This window comes from Erythrolamprus reginae, chromosome 8, assembly GCF_031021105.1.
Source record: "Erythrolamprus reginae isolate rEryReg1 chromosome 8, rEryReg1.hap1, whole genome shotgun sequence".
NCBI classification, from domain to species: Eukaryota; Metazoa; Chordata; class Lepidosauria; order Squamata; family Dipsadidae; genus Erythrolamprus; species Erythrolamprus reginae.
In genome coordinates this window covers 17229090-17253648 of record NC_091957.1, presented here as the reverse complement: position 1 = coordinate 17253648, position 24559 = coordinate 17229090, and the positions used below count along the sequence as shown (strand labels likewise).

General features: G+C 46.5%; 1 protein-coding gene across 2 annotated transcripts in view; it reads left to right on the top strand.

Moving 5' to 3' along the window:
* VPS13D (vacuolar protein sorting 13 homolog D) overlaps nt 1-24559 on the top strand; it is a 132183-nt gene that overhangs the window by 99868 nt on the left and 7756 nt on the right. For both annotated transcript variants that reach the window (XM_070759063.1, XM_070759061.1), the window contains 2 exons: nt 3579-3711; nt 4890-5085. In XM_070759063.1, coding sequence (XP_070615164.1) covers nt 3579-3711; nt 4890-5085 — 329 coding nt within the window. The remainder of the gene's footprint in view (nt 1-3578; nt 3712-4889; nt 5086-24559) is intronic.

Here is a 24559-nt window from a genome sequence, read left to right as displayed (position 1 = left end):
TAGCAGCCCTGATGACGTTCCCTAGTTTGGGTGATGGGATGTCTGCAGGAGAAGCATCTCAACAAGCATCAAGGAGCCCAGAGTCCTCCTCTTCTTCCTCTTCCTTCTCTTCTTCTTCCTTCTCTTCCTCTCCCTCCTTCTCTTCCTTTTCTTCCTCCTCTTTCCCCTTCTTCTCCTCCTCCTCCTCTTCTTCCTTCTCTTCCTCCTCCATTTTCTCTTCCTCCTTCTCCTCTTCTTCCTCCTCTTTCTCTTCTTCCTTCTTTCCCTCTTCTTCCTCCTCCTCCATTTTCTCTTCCTCCTTCTGCTCCTCTTCCTTCTCTTCCTCTTTCTCCTCTTCCTCCTCTTGTTTCTTCCTCCTCCTCTTCCTTCTTTTCTTCCTCCTCTACCCCTCTTCTTTCCTCCTCCTCACAACACACCATCACACACTTCCTTCTCTTCTTCCTTCTCCCTCCTCCTTTTCTGCTTTCTTCCTCCTCTTCCTTCTTTTTCTCCTCTTCCTCCTCCACTTCCTCTTCTTCCTTCTCGTCCGCCTCTTCCTCCTTCGCCTCTTCATTCTCTTCTCTCTCCTCCTTCTTTTCCACCTCTTCCTCCTCCTTTTCCTCTTCTTCTCTCTCGTCCGCCTCTTCTTCCTTCTCCTCTTCCCCTCCCCTTCTTTCTCTTCTTCCTCCTCCTCTTCCTGCTCTTCCTTCTCCTGATGTTACCTAGTCGGTTCATGAAATGTTTGCAAGAAAACCAACCCAAGAGCACCAAGGAGCCCACAATCCTCCTCTCTGTAAACCCCCACTCACTTCTAGCCCTGATGACGTTCCCTAGTTGGTTCACGAAACGTCCACAACGAAGCCACCCACCTCAGAGACCGCCAGAGGAGCCCACTGTCCATCCCTGATCCGCCAACATTGTCCTGTATATGGATCAATAAAATTGAAATGTCTCCTTTGTCCAACCCACCCCAGTGGCTGGAAGAATTGAAACGCCTCTTTCCTTCTCCCCTTCCCAGCGGGACCGAGTTTGTGTTTGCGTGTTTTTGTGTGTCCTGCTGCTTCTTTCTGGATGAGGGCCCACCCGTCGATCTGCGTGGCCTTGTTTTCTTTGAGGAGGCCGTCCTATAAAAAATTTTTATCACGCATGGACCCAGTTTGTTTTAAAACAACCACAACAACCACAACACACCAGTAAGCTTTCAACTTCAAAAGCAGCGCGGAGAATTTACGGTGTGGAAGCCGCCTAGCCTGGCAACCTTGCAGAAAGCTGAAAGCATCAAGACTCTGGAGGAGTCCTTAGAGAGGGGTGGTATATAAATCTAAATAATAATAATAATACATGATGCTGTGGCACAGATGATCCATTGGAACTTGTGCCGGAACTATCATTTACCAGTGGCAAAGAACTGGTGGGATCCTAAGCCCCAAAAAGTGGTCGAAAATGAGCAAGCAAAACTATTGTAGGACTTCCGACTTCAGACTGACCGAATTCTGAAGCATAACACACCAGACATCCTGATTGTGGAGAAAAAGAAAGTATGGATCATCGACATCGCAATCCCAGGGGACAGCAGAATTGAGGAGAAGCAGCTAGAGAAATAGTGAAATACGAAGATCTAAAATATCAAGCTGCAACGTCTCTGCATAAGCCAGTGAAAGTGATCCCAGTGGTACTTGGCACACTGGGTGCAGTGTCAAAGGATCTCAGCGGACATTTGAAAACCATCGGAATTTACAAAATCTCCATCTGTCAATTGCAAAAGACCGCTTTACTGGGTTCGGCAAACATAATTCGCCGCTACATCACGCAGTCCTAGTTGCTTGGGAAGCGCCCAACTGGTGATGAAATACGAAATCCAGCATAGTGATCTTGTTTGCTGTGTTGTATTGACATAATAATAATAATAATAATAATAATAATAATAATAATAATAATAATAAATTGCCCTCTACCCTGAGGCTTGAGGAAGCTTCCAAAATTGGACCAGCAATCCTCGAATCGTGGCTAACTCAAAATTGTGGCTAACCAACGCTGCATTCACTAACCCGTTGTCCAAAGCTAATCACCACCCCAGCCAAAGGCGTTTGGCCTCCCGCCGCCAGCAAGTGCCATATTTTGGCACTGTTGCAAAAGGAAGCTGCTTCTTTGGCTGCTGGCCGGCCCCTGCCCTGTTTATTTTATTTTTGTGGGTTTCAAGCCGAGTTCTGGGTCCTTCTCTTGCTAATTCACCTCCCAGGAAGCCAGTACATTCCCCAGATCTGTTGGGGGGTGAGAGTGAGGTGAAGAGAGTAACTCGGAGTGAGCAGAGAGTAGGTTTCATATATAGCCAGGAAGAGGGAAAAGCTTGGTTGCAAGCTTCAAAAGGTTGCGGGAAGTCCTAATTTTATAACTGTTCAGTGACCGTTTGAAATTATAACAGCACTGGAAAAAATACACGTATGTGTGTCTATATTTATCATCTATCTAATATATACATATATATACATCTATCTAATATATACATGTACATATAACTATCATCTATCTAATATATATATACACACAAACACACATACATACATATAAGCTATCAATCATCTCTATATATCGATCATCCATCTGTCTGTCTCTCAATGTCTATCTGTCTATATCATCCATCCATCCCACTTTCTTTCTTTCATCTATCTCTCTTTTCTCCCTCCTTCCATTATCTATCTCATCTCTATCTCTATCTATGTCTATCATCTATCTATCTGTATTCGATTTATATTAATCTTGATTGTTTCCCGATTGTTTATTTGTACCCTGTGACAGCCATTAAGTGTTGTACCTCATGATTCTTGACAAATATTTCTTTTTCTTTTATGTGCACTGAGAGCATCTGCACGAAAGAGAAATTCTGTGTGTGTCTAATCATGCTTGGCCAATAAAGAATTCTATTTTATATCTTCTATATCTATCTCATCTATCATCTATCTATTTTTATCTATCTATCTCTGTCTGTCTGTCTGTCTGTATGTCTGTCTGTCTATCTATATCTATGTCTATGTCTATCAACTATCTGCATTCAATTTATATTAATATTGTTTCCTAATTGCTTATTTGTACCCTATGTCAATCATTAAGTGTTGTACCTCATGAGTCTTGACAAGTGTAGCTTTTCTTTTATATACACTGGAAGCATCTGCACCAAAGATAAATTCCTTGTGTGTCCAATCACACTTGGCCATTAAAGAAATCTATTTTATATCTTCTAAAGCTGTCTCATCTATCATCTATCTCTGTCTGTCTGTCTATCTATCTTCCCTATCTATCTATCTTCCCTATCTATCTATCTATTTATCTATCTATCTATCATCTGTCTACCTATCTACCTATCTATCTATCTATCTCCATCAATCCATCCTTCTATCTAACTGTCCTTTGGAGAGCAGGCATCAGAATTTCATTTTGATACATGCCATCCTGTACATAGAAAGGCAACCATGAAGATTTATCTTACCTTAAACATCCAGGAGTACCTGTACTTCAGATGTAATGATATAGCTATGTGTGGGGTCGTTAGTTCTGGGCAATTAATATTGTGTCTTTTTTTTTTCTTTTAATCTTCGTGACAGTTTACCGGAACTTTGTCTGATGGTCTGGGAAAGACAATGGATAACCGGCATCAGACGGAGCGGGAATACATTCGATACCACGCAGCAACTAGCGGTGAACATCTGGTGGCCGGCATCCAAGGCCTGGCTCACGGTAAGCCGTTATTATCAAGACCATTAAGGTCTTTAATGTTCCTCCTGGGAATATTTCTGGAAAAGCCAAACCTTTGAGGCTGTCCTTGGGTGTGGCTAGTTTTGATTAAAAGGACCGGGGGGTGGGGGGGGGGAGAGATGATCGCAGCCTTCCAATATTTGAGGGGCTGCCACAAAGAAGAGGAGGGGGGGGGTCAACTGATCCTTCAACACACCTGAAGGCAGGACTAGAAACAACGGATGGAACTTGTGAACGCTCCAACAATGGACATTTTTAAGGAGAGATCAGACCCCCCATTTGCCTGAGATGGTTTAGGGGTTACCTGCAGGAAGTTGAACTAGAAGACCTCCAATAACTCGGTTTACTCTAATCTATATTATTCTATTCTATTCATTTTATCCTATACTATTCTCTACATTCTATTCTGTTCTCTATATTCTATTCTATATATTCTATACTATTATCTATATTCTAATTCCCGATATTCTACTCTATATTATTCTATTCTACACTGTTCTATTCATTCTATTTCCTATTCTCCATATTCTATATTATTCTATACTATATTCCAGTTCTCTATATTCTATTCTGTTCCGTAGATACTATTCTATTCTTTATATTATTCTGTTCTACATTCTGTTCTATTCATTCTATTCTCTATTCTCTCTATTCTATATTATTCTAAACTATTCTCTATATTCTATTCTATATATTCTAGTCTCTATTCTATGTTATTCTATTCTACATTGATCTATTCATTCTATTCTCTATTCTCCATATTATATATTATTCTAAACTATTCTCTATATTCTATTCTCTATATTCTATTCTATTCTATATTCTATATTATTCTATTCTACATTCTGTTCTATTCCTTCTATTCTCTATTCTCCATATTCTCTATTATTCTATTTTTTTTCTCTATTGTTCTTTTCTGTTGTATTCTATTCTATACTATACTGTACAATTCTATTCTAGTTCTCTATAGTCTATTCTGTTCTCTATATTCTATTCTCTATTATTCTATTCTATTCTGCAGGAGAGGTCATATGCAGGCCCACCAAGGTCTACCCAAAACCACCTGGGCTGCTGCCTTTTGCAGCATTTTTTAATCCAAAACTTTAGACATTCGTTCAAGCCCTTAATAAATGTTTGTCTCCCCCCCCCCCCCCCAACAGGCATCATTGGCGGGTTAACCAGCGTGATCACCTCAACGGTAGAAGGGGTGAAGACCGAAGGGGGAGTTAGCGGCTTCATATCTGGTCTCGGCAAAGGACTAGTCGGGACGCTAACCAAGCCAGTGGCCGGAGCCCTGGACTTTGCCTCGGAGACCGCTCAAGCCGTCCGAGAGACAGCCACGCTGACTGGCCCCAGGTGAGTGAAATGGATTGGAGTCGGCTTCCGGCTTCCCTCCAGCGTCATCACGCAGGTAATTCTTGACACATTTAGTGACTGTTTGAAGTGACATAGTGAAACTGATTGTCGGGAGCTCCAGAAAGATCTCTCGAAATGGAGCGAGTAGGCGACCAAGTGGCAAAGGCATTCTCCCATGTCTCTGGAAGGAGAGTCCATCATGGGTTTAGCTCGAGTCTTATTGGTAGGGACTGAGTTATAAATTAATATAATTATCATATTAATTAGGTACCGCCCCCTTGCTGCCCCTGTACCTCAGTTTTAAAAAACTCAGTCAAGGAAGGGACTCTGAGTTTTTTACTCCTGAGGGAGTGTAATCATTTTAAGTAATAAAAATGTAAATTTCTTTATTAATGTTGTTGTTTTTGTTTTTATACAGGTTTCATACGGCTGGGGTTTCTGCCCTCCGCGGGCAGCGCCCCCTTCGGTCTCCTTATGGGGCCTCTTCTCCCCGCGAGTACTGCCCTGAAGAGGAGAGGATGGGCTGCAGGTCCCTGTCCCCCGAGGTCAGACCTAGCCCTACACCTCGGGTGGGGGGGGTCCGCCCCCCCCCATTGACGAGGGCGGCGACGCGCCGGACAGAAGGAACAGGATGTAAAAAAATAAAATAACTAAGGAAGCAGCATTACCGGCCGCCTCCCAGCTGATTCCCAGCGTGCCGGTTGCCGACATCGAGCGGAGGCGAGCCGAGGGGAGGCCGGAGACAGCGGCACCGCAGAGAGAGGTCCCTCGCTGTTTCCCCTTCACAGGCTGCAAAGCGGGCTGGAAAAGCCTCTTGGAAGGTCGCGCCCGCCATTTTGTATGGCAAAAAGAGCGCGAAGAGCCGGTAACAATAGTAAGGAACCTGGCAAAGCGCCAGTGATCGTTGAGGCCTCTCTTGCCTAGTAACTCCCATGATTGGTGGTGGGCTGGTCACGTGACGTGACGTCATTGCCCACGTCATAGGCAAGAGGCTGTAATTCAGCCTACAGCTTTGGAGTTGTGAGGAGAGTGGCTGCGTTTATCGTTACCGTGCTGTATATCTGTTAATATTAGCTGTGAGTAAGCTGCCCCATTACATATAAAATAAGGATGGCGGATCAATCCAGCAATCGTGGGGAGGACCAGCCTCAGGCCACTGCTGTGCCTGCTAAAAATAAGGACAAAGTGTCTGGCAAGGCCAAATCGAAGTCTTCTCAGTCTTCAGCTTCAATTAAAGAGGCTGAGAGGAAGATCAGGGCCTTGGAACAAAGGCTGGAGGCGGCCTTAGCTTCTCCTGCTTCAGGAATTTTGGCCTTACCCCCATTCCAGCCTCTTCCCCCTTCAAGAACAGCATCCCCTGGATTGCCCTTGGGGGTCATGGGCACTGCTAGTGAAAGGGATTGGTCTCCTGACCGTCAGGCCTTGTCAGGCCCTCCTCCACCTTCACCTCTCACTAGGCCGGATAGGCCTACTTCAGCCAGTCATCATGCTTATGGAGTCTCTGCAGGGACACAGGCTTGTGCTCCAACAGCAACGTTCACACCAACAGCTGCAGGGCTTAGATCCCAAGCTGATGTCTGGCAGGCCTTCCCACCATCCCTGCAGGACATGATTGCCAACGTTTATGCGCAGGGAATGGCGGTTGGGGCCCAAGGTGTGACATCTCCATTACCACAGACATACCATCCCAGGGACCTTTGGTCAGCACCACCGCCCCCCCCCTGGGCTGGATTCATTTGTAGAGGACACTGGGCTGCTGGAGGAAGACAGTGAGCATGGCAATGAACTGTCTGATGATGAATATGCCTTTCCAGAACAGCCAGCTCCCGCAGGGCTCTTTAAGCCAGCCTTATTTAGACTACTCTTGCACAAGGTGAAACAAACCTTGGATGTGCCAGGTGCGGCGGCACCTCCGGAAGCGGGAGATGGACTTAGAACTTCTGCCTCCCTGTGTAAGGAGCAGCCCAGGGAATCCGAAACGGTTCCTGCAATGGAGATATTCTTAGAAAACATCAAGCGCACCTGGCAACACCCAGCAGCTGCCCAAGGCCCCTCCAATGTCGAGCGCCGTTTCTACACGTTTGACAACGAGATGGAGAATCTCTTACAGTTTCCGCCTGTGGACAAACCGGTAGCCACACTGGTGTCCAATGCCGCCTTTCCTTCTGAAACGGCGGATAGTCTTAAGCCGGATGAGCGACGGGCCGAAACCCTCCTGAAGAAGGCCCATCAGATGGCAGCATGGGCCCTACGAGCTGCATCAACGGCATCCATCTTTAATAGGGCATCCATCATGTGGCTCCAGGAGGTTCAGGCTCGGATGGGACCTGAAGATCCTCGTCTCAAACAGGATCTCAACAAGCTCCTGGCTGCGGCCGAATTTTCGGCGGACGCTACCTTGCACGCAGCGAAATTTGCCGCAAGGGGCATGGCCTCTACAATTTCTTCTCGACGCCTACTTTGGCTTCGACACTGGCAGGCGGATGCCAAGTCGAAGTGGCGCTTGTCATCTGCCCCTTTCGAAGGCACGAAGTTGTTCGGGGAGGTGCTGGAGGCTGTTCTGGTGGAGGACAAGGACAAGAGGAAGGTCCTCACCAGATCCTCTAGGCGCCAGGATCGCAATAGCACCCCATACCGACGCCGGCAGCCATTTCGATGGGACCCAGCTTCCGGAGTTACCCAGACCTCCAGGCCTTATTCGCAGGGCCAATATGGTCAGTCCTATTCATACCGCAACGATAGGAACTACTTTCAGGGCCGGGGCAGAGGATATCAACCGTCAAAACGGCCCTTTCGGGGTTCCAACCAGCGAGGTTTCCGTGGAGCCAAGTGACTCCACAGGGCAGGTCCCTTTGGGGGGAAAACTCCAAAGGTTTTGTACCGCCTGGACAGCCACAACCTCCGACGCTTGGATTTTGGACACAGTGACCCGAGGGCTCCGCCTCGAATTCTTACGTCTTCCACCTACCCAATTTGTGACCTGTCCAGTACCCGCCGATGCTGCCAAGCGGGCATTGCTGGAGCAGGAGATCGCTCATCTTCTGGAGATCCACGCCATCGAGAAGGTGCCAACCCACATGGAGGGCATGGGGTTCTACTCCAAGGTCTTCATAGTACCCAAGTCATCGGGAGGTTGCAGGCTAATTTTGAACCTGAAGCGCTTAAACAGGTACGTGCTATACCGCAGGTTCAAAATGGCCTCCCTTCGCACCATACTCGCATCAATCAGGTACCGAGATCTCATGTCATCCATCGACCTGAAGGAGGCGTATTTGCATATCCCCATCCATCCAGGGCACCGGAGATATCTCCGGTTTTATGTCCAGGGGAAGCACTACCAGTACCGGGCAATGCCATTTGGCCTATCCTCCGCCCCGCGTACCTTCACGAAGATACTGGACTCGCTGATCGCCTTCTTACGGTCCCGATCGATAAGAGTAATCGCTTACCTGGACGATATCCTCTTACTGGCCAGGGACCTGGCGACTGCGCAAAGAGACTTACGAGCCACGTTAACACTGTTGCAAGAACATGGCTTTACTATAAACGAGGGAAAGAGTCAGTTTTTCCCCACCTCCACTATTACTCATCTCGGCGCGGTGATAGATACCTCCACCATGGAAGTTTACCTGTCATTGGAACGACAATGCAACATTCAGGCCTTAGTCAGCAAGTTGCAGCACCAGCGGATGGTAACGCTGGCCCTTTTATCCAAGGTGCTCGGGACACTGGTGTCATGCGTGGACATTGTTCCCTGGGCACGGTATCATTTTCGCACGCTGCAATGGACCTTACTTCCATACCAGAAACGACGGGTCAGTCATACACACAGACTGGTCACGGTAGGAAGTCGCCTACAAGCCTCTTTGAAGTGGTGGCAGTCCCGGGCAATACATCGCGGGTCTCCCTTTGGCCACTTACACCAGGTCATTGTGACCACGGATGCAAGCCTCCTTGGTTGGGGGGCACATGTGGACCGTCACGTAACCCAGGGGTTGTGGCTTCCCCAGGACTTGACCCCAACGAATATCAACTTCCTGGAGCTAAAAGCGGTCCGTCTCGCTCTGCTAACCTTCACTCCGTTCCTTCAGGGAAAGCATGTGCTGGTTCGTACGGACAATGTTGCGACCAGGGCACATCTCAACCACCAAGGGGGGACCAGATCTCTCCGACTGATGGAGGAAACTCAGCTCCTCTTCGACTGGGCAGAGGTCCACCTGGCATCTCTCCGAGCGGAGCACATTGCGGGGGAAGCCAATACCCAGGCGGATTGGCTAAGTCGACAAACAGTGGACCCAGGGGAGTGGAGTCTAACCCCGCTGTTGTTCCAGCAGGTGACCAAAAGGTTTGGCACCCCGACGGTGGATCTGTTTGCGACTCCGTACAATACTCAGCTCCCCCGGTTTTATTCCAGGTTTCCCACGTCAGGAGCCGAGGGGACCAATGCTTTACACTCCCCGTGGCCCAAAGGACTGCTTTACGCTTTCCCGCCGACACCACTTATCCCCAAGGTGATAGAGAAGATCATAGTGGAACAGGCGGAGATCATCCTGATGGCACCCCATTGGCCACGGAGGGCTTGGTTCGCCGACCTAATGGGGCTCTCAATTGTTCAACCCTGGCGGATTCCGGACGACCAGATTATCCTAACTCAGGGAGCAATCCTGCATCCGGAGCCACAGTGGTTCCATCTGACCGCTTGGCGCTTGAGGGGGACCGATTGAGAGCCTGGCATATTCCTGAGAATGTCATCACTACGATCCAGTCGGCCAGGAGGTCTTCAACGACTAGGATTTACCAGGCCACTTGGACCGCATTCGCCACCTTTTGCAGGGATAGACATCAGCGACCGCAGGATGCTAGTGTGGTAGTGGTGTTGGAATTCTTACAATCCGGCCTAGAAAAAGGGCTGGCTCCCAACACCTTGAAAAGGCAGGTTGCGGCTTTGGCAACGATTGTTCGAACCGAAGATGGTGGTCCGTTGGCCCACCATACCTTGATCAGGGACTTTTTGAAAGGGGCTGCCAATAGGCACCCTCCACCAGTACGACGTTTTCCTACTTGGGATCTTACCATAGTTTTACAAGCGCTCACAGCGCCCCCATTCGAGCCGCTGAGGACGGTTCCTTTAAGGATGTTATCCCTTAAGACAGCGTTCTTGGTGGCCATTACATCGGCACGACGGGTGTCGGAACTGTCTGCCTTGTCAGTAAGGCCGGACCTTTGTACGTTTCATCCTAATAAGGTCGTTCTCCGTTTGGACCCAACGTTCATACCAAAGGTCAACACCCATTTTCATCGGACACAGGAACTTGTCCTACCAGATTTCTGCGTGCATGGGTCACATCCACTGGAGCTTAAATGGCATAAAGTAGACGTGCGCAGAGCTGTTAAACTCTATATTAGGCGCACTGCTCCTTTTCGCAAGTCTGAGGCTCTGTTTGTCTCCTTTGGTCAACATCGATTGGGCCTCAAGGTGTCTTCGCAGACCATTAGCCAGTGGTTGAAGCTTTGTATTACAGAGGCATACAAAGCAGATTCCCGGACGTTGCCTAGTGGAATCACGGCTCATTCGACTCGTAGTGCCGCTACCTCAGCGGCATGGGCCACACAGGCATCGATAGAGGACATCTGTAAGGCGGCCACGTGGGCCTCTCCTACCACTTTTATACGGCACTATAAACTGGACACATTTGCTTCGGCCGAGGCGTCCTTTGGGAGGAGAGTTTTGCAGCAAGTGTGTGATTCTACTAGGACATGATTCAATGATATCCCTCCCTGGAACACTGGAACTTGGGTATATCCCATGATGGACTCTCCTTCCAGAGACATGGGAGAAGAACCGTTGTACTCACCTGAACGGTCTTCTCCAGGTCCTGGAAGGAGAGTCCATACCCTCCCATTGAACCATGATTTTTGTGGCATTCAGTTACTGGTTCTGGTTGGTTGTTAATAAATTTCTGTTATTACTTGAATTCGTTTTTTAAAACTGAGGTACAGGGGCAGCAAGGGGGCGGTACCTAATTAATATGATAATTATATTAATTTATAACTCAGTCCCTACCAATAAGACTCGAGCTAAACCCATGATGGACTCTCCTTCCAGGACCTGGAGAAGACCGTTCAGGTGAGTACAACGGTTCTTTTAACTTAAACAAGTACAAAGTTATGCATATCAGGGCAAAGAACTCCAATTATACCTATCAACTGATGGGGACCAAGCTTTCTGAGACAACCCAAGAAAGGGATCTTGGGGTTTTGGTGGACAGCTCAATGAAGATGTCAACCCAGTGCAGAGCAACAATAAAAAAAGCAAATTCCATGCTTGGCATGATTAGGAAAGGAATTGAAAATAAATCGGCAAGTGTTGTATTGCCTCTGTACAAATCGATGGTGAGACCACACTTGGAGTACTGTGTACAGTTCTGGTCACCCCGCACCTCAAGAAGGTTAGAATGGAACTGGAAAAGGTGCCAAAAAAGGGCAACAAATATAATCAAGGAAATGGAGCACCTCCCTTATGAAACCAGGTTGCAATGCCTTGATCTCTTTAGCCTTGAAACACGGCGTTTAAGGGGGGGTGACTTGATCAAAGGGTATAAAATCATGCATGGGATAGAAAAGGTGGATAGAGAAAAATTATTTTCTCTATCACACAATACTAGGACGAGGGGGCCCTCCCTAAAGCTCACAGGTGAGAAAGTAAGAACAAATAAAGGGAAATATTTCTTCTTCACCCAGAGGGTCCTTGGTTGATGGGATTCCCTTCCAGAAGAGGTCGTGACAGCTGTCAGCCTGAAGAGCTTCAAGGCAGGATGAGACAGATTCATGGATGCCAAGTGTATCATAGGTGGTTATTGAAACAGATGTCCAAGTGCCGCCTCTATGTTGGTTGAAGCAGGCAGGGTTCCCTTGGGTCCGATTTGTTGGGGGTCAAGGGAAAGGGAGGGTCTTGCCTTCTCTTTCTGTTCAAGATCCCCATTGACAATTGGAGGGCCACTGCGTGACACAGAATGCCGGACTCGATGGGCTTTGGCCTGATTCAGCAGAGCTCCTCTTATGCTCTTATGTTCATAGGGGGTGGAGCTTTTTCATGCTTAACGACTTTTGCAAGCTTCCCTGTGGTCACGTGATCAACAGGCGCTTGGCCACCTGACTCACATTAACGACGGTCGCTGGGTCCACCTGGGTTCACGCCGTCCACTTTTCACAACCGTCTGACAAGCAAAACCGATGTGGATGCCAGATTCGCTTAACAGACGGGTTACTAATTTAACGACCACAGCAATTCCCTTGACCACCGTGGCAAGCGAGGGTCGTAAAGTGGACCTCATTAATGTTTAGCTTAACGACAGAAATGTTGGCCTCGGTCGTGATCATAAAGGTGCCCTGAGTTTCCCTGTTGTTTGAAGTTTCCACCCGCCTCCCTTCCTCTTGCAAAACCAAGCCAAAAGGAAAGAGAGAGAGAGAGAAAATGCACTGCAAATGTCTTTTCCTTATGTTGCCTGAACTCTGAATACTCCTTGGCTCTCCTGAGCCCAAAATAATCCATTTCTCATTCTGGTGTCACTTATGTAAGGCTCTTAAAAAGAATGAAAGAAAACCTTTCTTTTCTTTCTTTCTTTTCTTTCTTTCTTTCTTTCTTTCTTTCTCTCTTATTCCCTCATTCTCTTTCTTTCACCTCCCTTTGAATGGCAATGACTCAATATCTCCTGAACCTAGAGAGCTTTATTGACAGTCCTGTGGTTTTCAGGACAACATCATGATATGGAAATCTGGAACAGGCAAAAAAAGTGGGGGAAATTAAATTAAACCATTAAGCCTTAAACCATGTTTGTTTGTTAGCTTGCTTGCTTGCTTGCCTGCCTTCTTGCTTGCTTGCCTGTTCTGGCCCATCCGTCACACCTTTTCTTCATTTCAAGATCCCAATTTTATTAGCCAGAAGGCTACAGTGTGGGTGCAGAGTAATGCTTGTGGCAATAATAAGGCGGAGAATCAGAATAGAGCTGGAAGGGACCTTGGAGGTCATCAGGTCCAAACCCCTGCTCAAGTAGGAATTGGACTTCCAATTCTATTCCGATTGATTGATCAATAGATTGATTGATTGATTGATTGATTGATTGATTGAAATGATCTATTGTCCTCCCGGCTCTGTTGTTATTATTATTATTATTATTATTATTATTATTATTATTATTATTATTATTGTCACAAGCATTGCTTAGATAGATGGATAGACAGATAGATAGATAGATATAGATAGATAGAGAGAGAGAGAGAGACAGACAGACAGACAGACAGACAGACAGACAGACAGACAGACAGAAGATAGAAGATTTGAGAGAGGGAGAGAGATTATTGAAGATAGAGAGAAGATTACAGATAGGTAGGTAGGTAGGTAATTGGTGGGTAGATTGGTTGGTAGGTAGATAAATAGAACATTGAAGAGAGAGAGAGATTATTGAAGATAGAGAGATTACAGGTAGGTAGGTAGGTAGGTAGGTAGATGAAGATGATGATGATAGAAGGGAGGGAGAAAGGAAAGAAAGATAGATTTTCTCCCTTTTTTCTCTCACCATGAACTCTTAACACAAACAAACCCCCTTGCTACTTCCTTGGGATAATTTGGGATGGGGGTGACCCAAGGTAGATACAAGACCTTCTCAACATGCCCTGCTATCAGAGTTTAATTTCCCGTCCTATCCAAGTTCATCTGGAAGGGGCGTGGATTCAGCAAAATAGTCCCTTGCCCCCTACCACCACCACCCCCAAAGCCAAGATTGCCCTGCTCCAATTACAACCTGGATTAAAAGCCAAATTTAGCTGCTCAGGCTGAATCAGCATCCTCCTTCGGTTGGGGGCTCAGTGTGCAGACACAGTGCCTGGGAAATGAATTTGCTAAGAGATAATTACAGCCTATTTCCCCATCTCGCTTTCTCTTTTTTCTCTCTTTTTCTCCTTTGCTTTTTTCTTTTTCCCTCTCTTCCTCGCTGTCTCTCTCTTTCTCTTTTTCTTTCTCTCCCTCACTCTTTCTCTCTTTTTACTCTTTCACTTTTTTCTTTTTCCCTCTTCCTCGCTGTCTCTTTCTCTTTTTTCCCTCTTCATTTTCTCTTTCTTTTTTTCTTTCCCTTTTTTTCTCTCCCCATTTTCTCTTTCTCTCCCTCTCTTTCTCCCACTTTTTCTTTTTTCTTTTTCTCTCTTCTATCCCTCTCTCTTTTTCTCTCTTCCTCTTCCTCTCCTAATTTTATTTATTTATTTGTTTCGTATTGGTGGTGTACAAAGATATAATAATATTCATATACATGATACAAGTGAGAGAGAGAAACATGAGGACAGGGGATAGAAGGCACGCTGGTGCACTTTTGCACGCCCTCCTACTGACCTAGGAATCGGGAGAGGTCAACAGTGGAGAGACTAAGGGTAAAGTTTTTGAGGCCTCAACTACTCGGTTACTAAAGTCGTATTCCCTGCAGTCGAGTTCGGAGTGGTGTACAGTACTTTGAATTTGTATCTGTTGTGTGCTCGTGTGTTGTGGTGGTTGAAGCTGAAGTAGTCGTTGACCGGAAGGACGTTGTAGCAGATGATTTTATGGATCATACTTAAGTCGTGGTTTAAGGCAACATAGTTCTAAGCTTTCTAAACCATAGTTCTAAGCTTTGTGAGTCTAGTTGCATAGGGCAGTGTTTCTCAACCTTGGCAACTTGAAGATATTTGGACTTCAACTCCCAGAATTCCCCAGCCAGTGAATGCTGGCTGGGGAATTCTGGCAATTGAAGTCCAGATAGATATCTTCAAGTTGCCAAGGTTGGGAAACACTGGCATAGGGGATTCTGTTGCGAGTAGAAGAGTGGAGGGCTCTTCTCGTAAAGTATCTCTGGACGTTTTCTGGAGTGTTTTATGTCCAAAATGCGGTGTGGCTTCCAGACAGTTGAGCTGTATTCAAGGATTGGACTGACGTTTGCAGTTTCCTTTTTAAAATATATATATATATATACAAAAGCACCAGTCAAGTTGTTTGCCAACGCGGGGCGTGTGCCCCGGTTTGTTCAAACAGCCATTTGGAGTTTTATTTTTATTTTAGGTTTTTGTGGGCGAAGAGGAAGTGCACGAAGAAGGGGGAAACGCCAAAAGGATGAAAGACGGGTGAGGAGGAGGAGGAGGGAGGGAACGAGGGGAGGGGAGAGGCAAACTTGCACTGACCCACACGCACACATACACACACAAACACACACCCTCCCCTCCCCTTAAAGCAGGTAATCACTGCATCATTGTTAGCGATACGCTTCTGGGTTCAAGTGGAGTTCAGCCAAGCAGTCCTCATTGTAGCTCAACCTGGCTTTCATCCCCGGTTTTCCAGGATACACAACGTGGCGCGCTTGGGGAAACCGTGTTCGTTGGGTTGGGGCTGCGGGCGTCCAAGACCCTCCCCACTTCCCCCTGAGGATGAGGGTGAAGGTCACACTGGGAATACAGGCCTCCAATTTCAGTAGCCAGAGAAACCAGAGATGCTACAAAAGTGTGCAGAGAAAACCAACCAGGATTCTTCCATCAGAAAAGAGCTGAAAGGGACCTTGGAGGTCTTCTAGACTGACCCCCTTGCTCAAGCGGGAGACCCTAGCCTAGATCATTTTGACCAATCTGTCCATTGGAAGAGAACTGGAAGGGACCTTGGAGGCCTTCTAGTCTGACCCTCCCCACTTGCTCAGGGAGGAGACAATAGGCCCTTTCAATCAATCGATTAATCAGAATAGAACTGGAAGGGACCTTAGAGGTCTTCTAGTCTAATCCCCTTGCTCAGGGAGGAGACAATAGGCCCTTTCAATCAATCGATTAATCAGAATAGAACTGGAAGGGACCTTAGAGGTCTTCTAGTCTAATCCCCTTGCTCAGGGAGGAGACAATAGGCCCTTTCAATCAATCAATCGATCAATCAGAATAGAACTGGAAGGGACCTAGGAGGTCTTGTAGTCCACCCCTTGTTCAAGCAAGAGACCCCAGACAATTTCAATCCATTAGTTAATCAATCAGAATCAGAGCTGGAAAGGATCTTGGAGCTCTGCTAGTCCATCCCCCTGCTCAAATCAGGATATCCTACCATACCAATCCATCAGAATAGAGCTGGGAGTGACCTTGGAGGTCTTCTAGTCTGACCTCTTGCTCAAGCAGGAGATCCTAGCAGTGGTCCTCAACCTTTGTAATGCCGCAAGCCCTTAATACTGTTCCTCATGTTGTGGCGACCCCCAACCATAAGCCAAGCGCCAATTCTCCCAACAGAGCTTGAAGCTGATTGGCAGGAAGGTCAGAGGGACATCCCCACTGTCAACGCCTGATTGGTCGGATCGTAACAATACGTTCCAAGGCACCGGAAAGAGAAGCTTTAGTTCCTAACACCAGGGGAAATTTGTCTTAAGAGACTCCTGTGAAACGGTTGTTCGACCCCCAAAGGGGTCCCAACCCCCAGGTTGAGAACCACTGCCCTAGACCAATTCAGGCAAACAGATGTCCAATCTCTTCTTAAAAGCCTCCAGGGATGGAGCACCTACAACTTCTGTTGGCAAGTTGTTCCACTGGTTAAATTCTTCTCGGGAAATTCCTCCTTAATTCCACGTTGCTTCTCTCCGCAATTAGTTTCCACCCACTGCTTCTTGTTCTACCCTCAGGGGCTTTGGAGAATAGCTTGACTCCCTCTTCTTTGTGGCAGCCCCTCAAATATTGGAACTCTACTCTCATGTCCATCCGTCCACCCCCCCTCTCCCCCCCAAACACAGTTCCTTTTCTCTAGACCAGCCAATTCCTGCAACCGTTCATTGTACGGTTCAACCCTCTAATCATCAGCAATTAAGACGATTCAAAGGCCGGAGAGGCTTAAAATGTATAAAGAACGCTTGCTGGAATTGCGTATAGCTGATTATTATTATTATTTTCCTTTTCTTCCTTAAGTCTTCTCACCGCCTGGGTCGGATGTTGGAGCTCAGGACTCCAACCAGCACCCCAAACTCAGGGTAGCTGGATGAGATTTTTAGCTAAGAGGTTATAATAATAATGACAACAGAGTTGGAAGGGACCTTGGAGGTCTTCCAGTCCATCCCCCTGCTTAGTCAGGAAACCCTACACTACTTCAGACAGATGGTTATCCACCATCTTCTTTAAAACTCCCAGTGTTGGAGCATTCAAAACTTCTGGTGGCAGGCTGTTCCACTGGTTAATTGTTCTCACTGTCAGGAAATGTCTCCTTAGTTCTAAGTTGCTTCTCTCCTTGTTCAGTTTCCACCCATTGCTTCTTGTTCCAGCCTAAGGTGTTTTGGAGAATAGCTTGACTCCCTCTTCTTTGGGGCAATCCCTGAGATATGGAAACACTGCTATCATATCTCCCCTGGTCCTTCCTTTCATCAAATTTAGACATATCCAGTCCCTGCAACTGTTCTTCAGCTACATGGGGCTACCTTTGAAAAGTGTTCGGAAACTCTCGCCCCTAACTGTTTTTCCCAAACGGCTGACGGAGGAGGCGAACGCCTCCGACTCAACACCTTTCCCCTACTTCTTCCCATCAGCAACCCCCACCCCGCAGCCTGGCCCTTTTTGTGAATATCCCAGTGCTGGTGGACGGGATGCCACACAGTGACCCTGCAGGAGTCTCTCTCTTTCTCACACACACACACACAAACCTCATTGTGACACCTGCGGAGGGCAGCTCAGCCGGCCCTTGACAGGCTGCATTTCAACAGTTCGCAGCCCCCAGCCCGTGCCTTGACCTGCAGCTCCCCCTTGCAGCCAAGAGGGGGGGTCTCTCTCCTCCTCCTCCCCCCCCCCATGGATTCCCCCTCTCTCTGCCCTTCTGCCCTTCTCTTGAACTCTTTCTCTCCCCCCTTCGAGTTCCCCAGTCTCCTTCGCAGCAACCAAGGCTTTCCAAAAGACCCCCACCAGCCCCCGGCGGGGGTCCCAAGCCAGAGGTTGCAGCTGGGGGGGGGGGTGCCTTGATAGAAACATAGAAACTTAAAAGATTGACGGCAGAAAAAGACCTCCTGGTCCCCCTAGTCTGCCCTTATACTATTTCCAGTATTTTAACTTAGGACGGATCTATGTTTATGCCAGGCATGTTTACATTCAGTTCCTGTGGATCCTTCCTTCCTTCCTTCTTTCCCTTTTCTTCCTTCCTTATTCCTTCCTTTCTTCCTTCTCTTTCTTTTCTTCTTTCTTTCCTTCCTTCCTTCCTTCCTTCCTCATCCATAGAAACCTAGAAGATTGGCAGCAGAAAAAGACCTCCTGGTCCATCTAGCCTGCCCTTATACTATTTCCTGTATTTTATCTTAGGATGGATCTATGTTTATCCCAGGCATGTTTCAATTCAGTTCCTGTGGATTGACCAACCACGTCTGCTGGAAGTTTGTTCCAAGCATCTACGACTCTTTTAGTCAAATTTATTTATTTATATATTGGATTTTTATGCTGCCCTTCTCCTTAGACTCAGGGCGGCTTACAGCATGATAGCAATAGCACTTTTTAACAGAGCCAGTCTATTGCCCCCACAATCCGGGTCCTCATTTTACCCACCTCGGAAGGATGGAAGGCTGAGTCAACTTTGAGCTGGTGATGAGATTTGAACCGCTGACCTGCAGATCTACAGTCAGCTTCAGTGGCCTGAAGTACAGCACTCTACCTGCTGCGCCACCCCAGAATAGTTTTCTCATGTTGCTTCTGATCTTTCCACCTCAGATTGTGCCCCTTGTTCTTGTGTTCACTTTCCTATTAGAAACACTTCCCTCCTGAGCCTTATTTAACCCTTTAAAATATTTTAATGTTTCGATCGTGTCCCCCCTTTCCCTTCTGTCCTCCAGACTAGACAGTTTGAATTCATGAAGTCTTTCCTGATTAAGTTGGATGCTTAAGATCTTCCTCCATTTTTGTAGCCCATCTTTGATCAATCTCTTTTTGTAGTGAGGTCTCGAGAACCGGACACAGTATTCCAAATGTGGTCTCACCAGCACTCTATACAGCGGGATCAATCTCCCTCTTCCTGCTTGTTATACCTCTACCTATGTAGCCAAGACTTCTACTTGCTTTCCCTACTGCCTGACTGCACTCGTCACCCATTTGGAGACTGTCAGAAAGCACGACCCCCAAATCCTTCTCTTCTGAAGTTTTTGCTAGCGCAGAAATGCCAATGCAAGACTCAGATGGAGGATTCCTTTTCCCCAAGTGCATTATTTTACATTTGGAAACATTAATCTGCAGTTTCCATTGCTTTGACCGTTTATCTAGTAAAGCTAAATCATTTGCCATATTACAGACGCCTCCAGGAATATCAACCCTATTGCACACTTTAGAGTCATCGGCAAATAGGCAAAGCTTCCCTACCAAACCTTCCGCTATGTCACTCACAAAGGTATTAAAAAGAATAGGACCCAGAACAGACCCTTGTGGCACACCGCTTGTACCTCTAGCTAAGCAGCCAAGCCTTCTACTCGCTTTCCCTACCGCCTGACCGCACTGATTCACAACCCCTTCCAGACCCACCCCGACAAAATAATCCAGAGGAGAGCCGATCTGCTGGGATGGTGATGAAGGCGGGGGGGGGGGGAGTAGGTGGAAAGGAAGGTTTCGTCCCATTGATTGCGGTCTGGCGAGGAGCCAGTCTCCGGCGTTGACCGGCAGTTGAACTACAGCGTGAAGGCGTGTGTAATGCTACTCGGGGTTTTTGTACGGCCGCCAACGAGTACATATCCAGAGGGCAAAAGTTTAGAGCGGAGCCGTGGCTCTCCAAGTTAACCCCCTCTCGCACAGCACGTAACAGAGTCCCCCGGAATCTGGCTGGATCCTCTGCATTCCCAAAAGAAAAATGGAATTATTATTTATTGGCCGTGCTTATATGCCACGTATCTCCCGAAGGACTTATTTCTTTTATTTCCAATTCTCACCCGCAGAGAGCCAGCTTCGGGGTAAACACAATGGGAGACATTGATGTCTGGCGCACACAAACTCACACACACACACACACACAAACACACACATACATGCTAGTTTTCATGGCTAGTTTAATGAAAAGAAGGACCAGGGGAGACACGATAGCAGCCTTCCAATATCTGAGGGGTTGCCATAAAGAAAGAGGGGGTCAGGCTATTCTCCTGAGTGTTGAACAAGGAGCAACAGGTGGAAACTAAACAAGGGGAGAAGCAATTAAGGACTAAGGAGACATTTCCAGACAGAACAATTGATCAGTGGAACCGCTTGCCACCAGAAGTTTTTAATGCTACAACACTGGAAGTTTTTAAGAAGATGTTGGATAACCATTTGTTTGAAGTGGTGTGGGGTTTCCTGCCTAAGCAGAGGGTTGGACTAGAAGACCTCCAGGGTCCCTTCCAACTCTGTTATTCTGTTCTATTCTAAATTTTTTATCCTGTTGGGTACCCTTTCCCAAATCTCATTCATTCATTCATTCATTCATTCATCCATCCATCCACCAGACCACCACACCACTTGATATCTATCTATCTATCTATCTATCTATATCTATCTATCTATATCTATCTATCTATCTATCTATCTATCCATCTATAATCTATTTTTCTATCTCATCTATCTGTCTATCTTTCCTATCTATTATCAATCTATCCATTCATCCATTTGTCTGAAGGTAGTGTAGGGTCTCCTGCCTAAGCAGGGGGTTGGACTAGAAGACCTCCAAGGTCCCTTCCAACTCTGTTGTTGTTGTTGTTGTTAATATTATTACACACGCGTTCCTCTTTCTCACAAGGCCGATGTGCTATAACATCTAGCTCCAGCGAAAAGGTCATGAGTGATTTATTTTGGGAGGTTTTAAATGTTATTATATTGTTTTAACTGTTGTACGTGGCCCAGAGTCCAGAAGCATTTAGGCGGCTTATCGATCAAAGAAATTAATTTAATTAACCCTGCCCTGCTTAATTCAGTCGAAGAAGATTGTGAAAGTCTGTTTAATCTGTTTTCCTTTTGTTGTGTGTGTGTGTGTGTATGTGTGTTTTAAAAAATGAGGACGCCGAGTGAAAAATGTAGCTGCACAGGTTTGCCGTTGCCTCCAGTTAGACATGCCCTGTGGGAGAATTTGGTGGGTTGTTTTCGGGCCCCTCAAAAATTCCTTCCAAATAGTCCAGTTGAGCCTGCAACAAACGCGTTCGGGTTTCTCTCCAGAAAGACTTGGTTTCCTTCCGGCCAAGTCAAGAAACGTAATTCCTTTTTCTCCATCTTAATTTTTTGCACCTCTGTTTTGCTACTGTGACCCAGGTAATCCTGGATTTTTTTTTTTAAAAAAACCAACACTATATATTGTCCTGGAAACGCCTTTGCTTCTGGGTTATTTCGAATTTGCTGTATCCTCCGTTAAACAAACAAGCAAAAGAAAAAAGGGATTAAATCCAAAACGTTTGGGAGAGCGTAAATCCCCAGGAATAATAACAGAATATTTAAAGTTGGAAAGTTTTGAGAAAAGATAAAGGAGAGGGAAAACATATTAAAGCAACACAAGCTTATAACATAAACAAATCAGCTGGGGAAAATTGGACCAGGCTGCAAGCTTTTCTTTCTTTCTGTCTCTCTTTTCTTTGTCTTCCTTCCTTCCCTTCTTTCCCTTTTTCTCCTTCCTCCCCTCCTTCCTTTTATACTTTCTTCCCCTCTTTCCTTTTTCCAGCCTTCCTTCCCTTTTTCTTCTTTCCTTTTTCTCCTTCCTTCTTCCTTTTCTCCTTTCCTTTTTTCCTTCCTTCCCTTTTATACTCCCTTCCTTCCCTTTTTTCCTTCCTTTTTTCCTTCCTTCACTTTTATGCTTCCCTTTTTCTTCTTCCCCTTTTCTCCTTCCTTCCCTCCTTCCTTCTTTTCCTTTTTTTCCTTTCCTATGCTTCCGGGTTATTTCGAATTTGCTATATCCTCCGTTAAACAAAGAAGCAAAACAAAAAAAGGGGTTAAATCCAAAACATTTGGGAGAGCGTCAATCCCCAGGAATAAGAACAGAATATTAAAAGTTGGAAAGTTTTGAGGGGGGGAAAAGGAGGGGGGAAACAACATTAAAAACAACGCAAGCTTATATCATAAACAAATCAGCTGGGGAAAATTGAACCAGGCTGCAAACTTTTTAACTCCAAGAATTTGTCATACGATACCACAATGACATATACATTTCCTCCAGTTTCTAGTCCTGGATTTCAGACGCCACGCAATGTTTTAGAAACCACAAACGCAAATATACAAATAGTCAATTAATCTAAAGGCTGTGTAAAATAAGATAGTCAACGGTTCAGTTGACTCTGTCTTTTCTCTTTTTTCCTCTTCTTCCCTTTCACTGCTTTCCTTCTTTCTCTTTTCCCCTATCCTCTCGTGTTCACCTTTTCTTTTTATGATATTTGATTTTTTTATTGTATTGGATATGATTTTCTTTTTCTCTTTTGTTTCTCTTTTCATATTTAAAACCAATAAAGATATTTAAAAAGAGAGAAATCATAAACACAGGTTATACAACCTCAGGTTACAACCGCAACGGGAGTCCAACGATTAAAGTCGCTAAGTGAAACCTTGGTTGTGAGCAATGTTCCTTCTAAGGTGCACACCTGCGCGGGCTCGCACAGAAAAATACTCCCCTGCGCAGTTGGGGGCGGGGAGCGACAAGGTTTTTCTTCATTTGAAAAACTGCACGCTCCCCATTCCACTTTGCCCCCCACCAGTTCAGGGAAAGATGGCGGCGCCCATCAGGCACTTCCGCCCTTTCCCCTGAGTAATTGAGGCTCGGCCTGCGCTGGGATGGAAGCAGGGAGGCGGCAGCAGCAGCTCTGCGGGGCTTTGAGCTGACATCTTTCCCCCCCCTCTTGCCCCCTCTTTCTCTCTCCCCCCTCTTCCTACCTGTTTAATGGTGGCCGGCTCCGCCTGGATGCGGGCTGCCGCCGTCTTGTACTGGGATTGGGTGGCGGAGGGTACCCGGTGGCGGCGGACAGAAGAGGAGGCGAAGCTCGTGTTTCGCCACACCGGGGCCAAGGCCGGGCCTGTCACCTCTGGCTCCAGGGGGCAGCCCCAGTGTGGCAGCGGGGCAAGAGGATGCGAAGCCGGCCGGCCCGGGGAAACTGCATGTTTGAAAAGCAGCGCGTTTTTTCAAATGTGCCACTTTCCCGGGCAACCGGCTTCACCTCCTCCTGCCCCCGCTTCCCCACGTATGCCCTTGTCACACCAACACTCCCAAGTCTGCATTGGTTGCCGATCAGTTTCCAGTCACAATTCAAAGTGTTGGTTATGACCTATAAAGCCTTTCATGGCATCCGACCAGAATATCTCCGAGACTGCCTGCTGCCGCACGAATCCCAGCAACTGGTTAGGTCCCACAGAGTTAGTCTTCTCCAGGTCCCGTCAATGAAACAATGTCGTCTGGCAGGACCCAGTGGAAGAGCCTTCTCTGTGGCAGCCCCAACCCTCTGGAACCAACTCACCCCCAGAGATTAGGATTGTCCCCACCCTCCTTGCCTCTCGCAAACTCCTTAAAACCCACCTCTGTTGTCAATCAATCAATCAATAAATAAATAAATAAATTTTAAAATAGGGTATTTAAGTGTATATACTAGAAGATTGTTAATTTTTTTTGTTGTCTATGATTGATTGATTGATTGATTGATTGATTGATTGGATTTACATGCCACCCCTCTCCGAGGATTCGGGGGCAGCTTACAACATATAAAAGGAAACTAGAACACCATCGTAATCCAATTCATTTTAAAAACTAATTAGTGTAAAACCCCCGATAATATTAAAAATCAATCATTACAACATTTGAATAGTAATGACTTATGTGTGTTTTATCAATTTTAAAAAATTATTTTTAAAAAATTTAAAAGAGAGAGACGGACTCGATGATCCACTGTGTGCTTAAAAAAACCTTGAAAGGAGAAGGATACCCAACATCTCGTCCGGCACCAACCCTGCCAAAGAATTTGCGCTTAAACAATTGCGAGGAAGGCGGAAGGAGGTGGGGGGATGGAGGTCGTGTCCCTTTGCGAAGCTCTGTTGTGTTACTGGCGCTTCTCAGTTACACAACGGCCTCCTTGGCTTCCCTCAAATATAATCCGCAGCTCCCGAGCCAACGTAACTTTGCTCCAAGCTGTACCAAAAAAACAAAGAAAAAGGAGAATTTTTCCTGCCTTTTGGCAAAGTGTTTTTTAAGAGACCGCCGCGAAGCTGGAAAGACAAACCGTCCTTGGCTTGCAACATTTCGCTTAGGGACGGTCTGAGGTTGCCACAAGGACTTGGGGACCCAGGTTGGCCTGGCCTGAAAGGAGAAAGGCTGGGTTGACCTGTGCTTTCTCGCCTGGCCATGTCCCAGGTTCGGGTTCTGCCTGCTTCCCTCCCTCGACATGTGATGGGTCCTGTTCCTTGGCTTTGGAACTGTGATTTCCACCCCTGGAAGGAAAGCGAACACTTTGCACTGGGAGAATTGGATGCTACTCTGGTGAACTGGGAAGGGAGGGTGAGG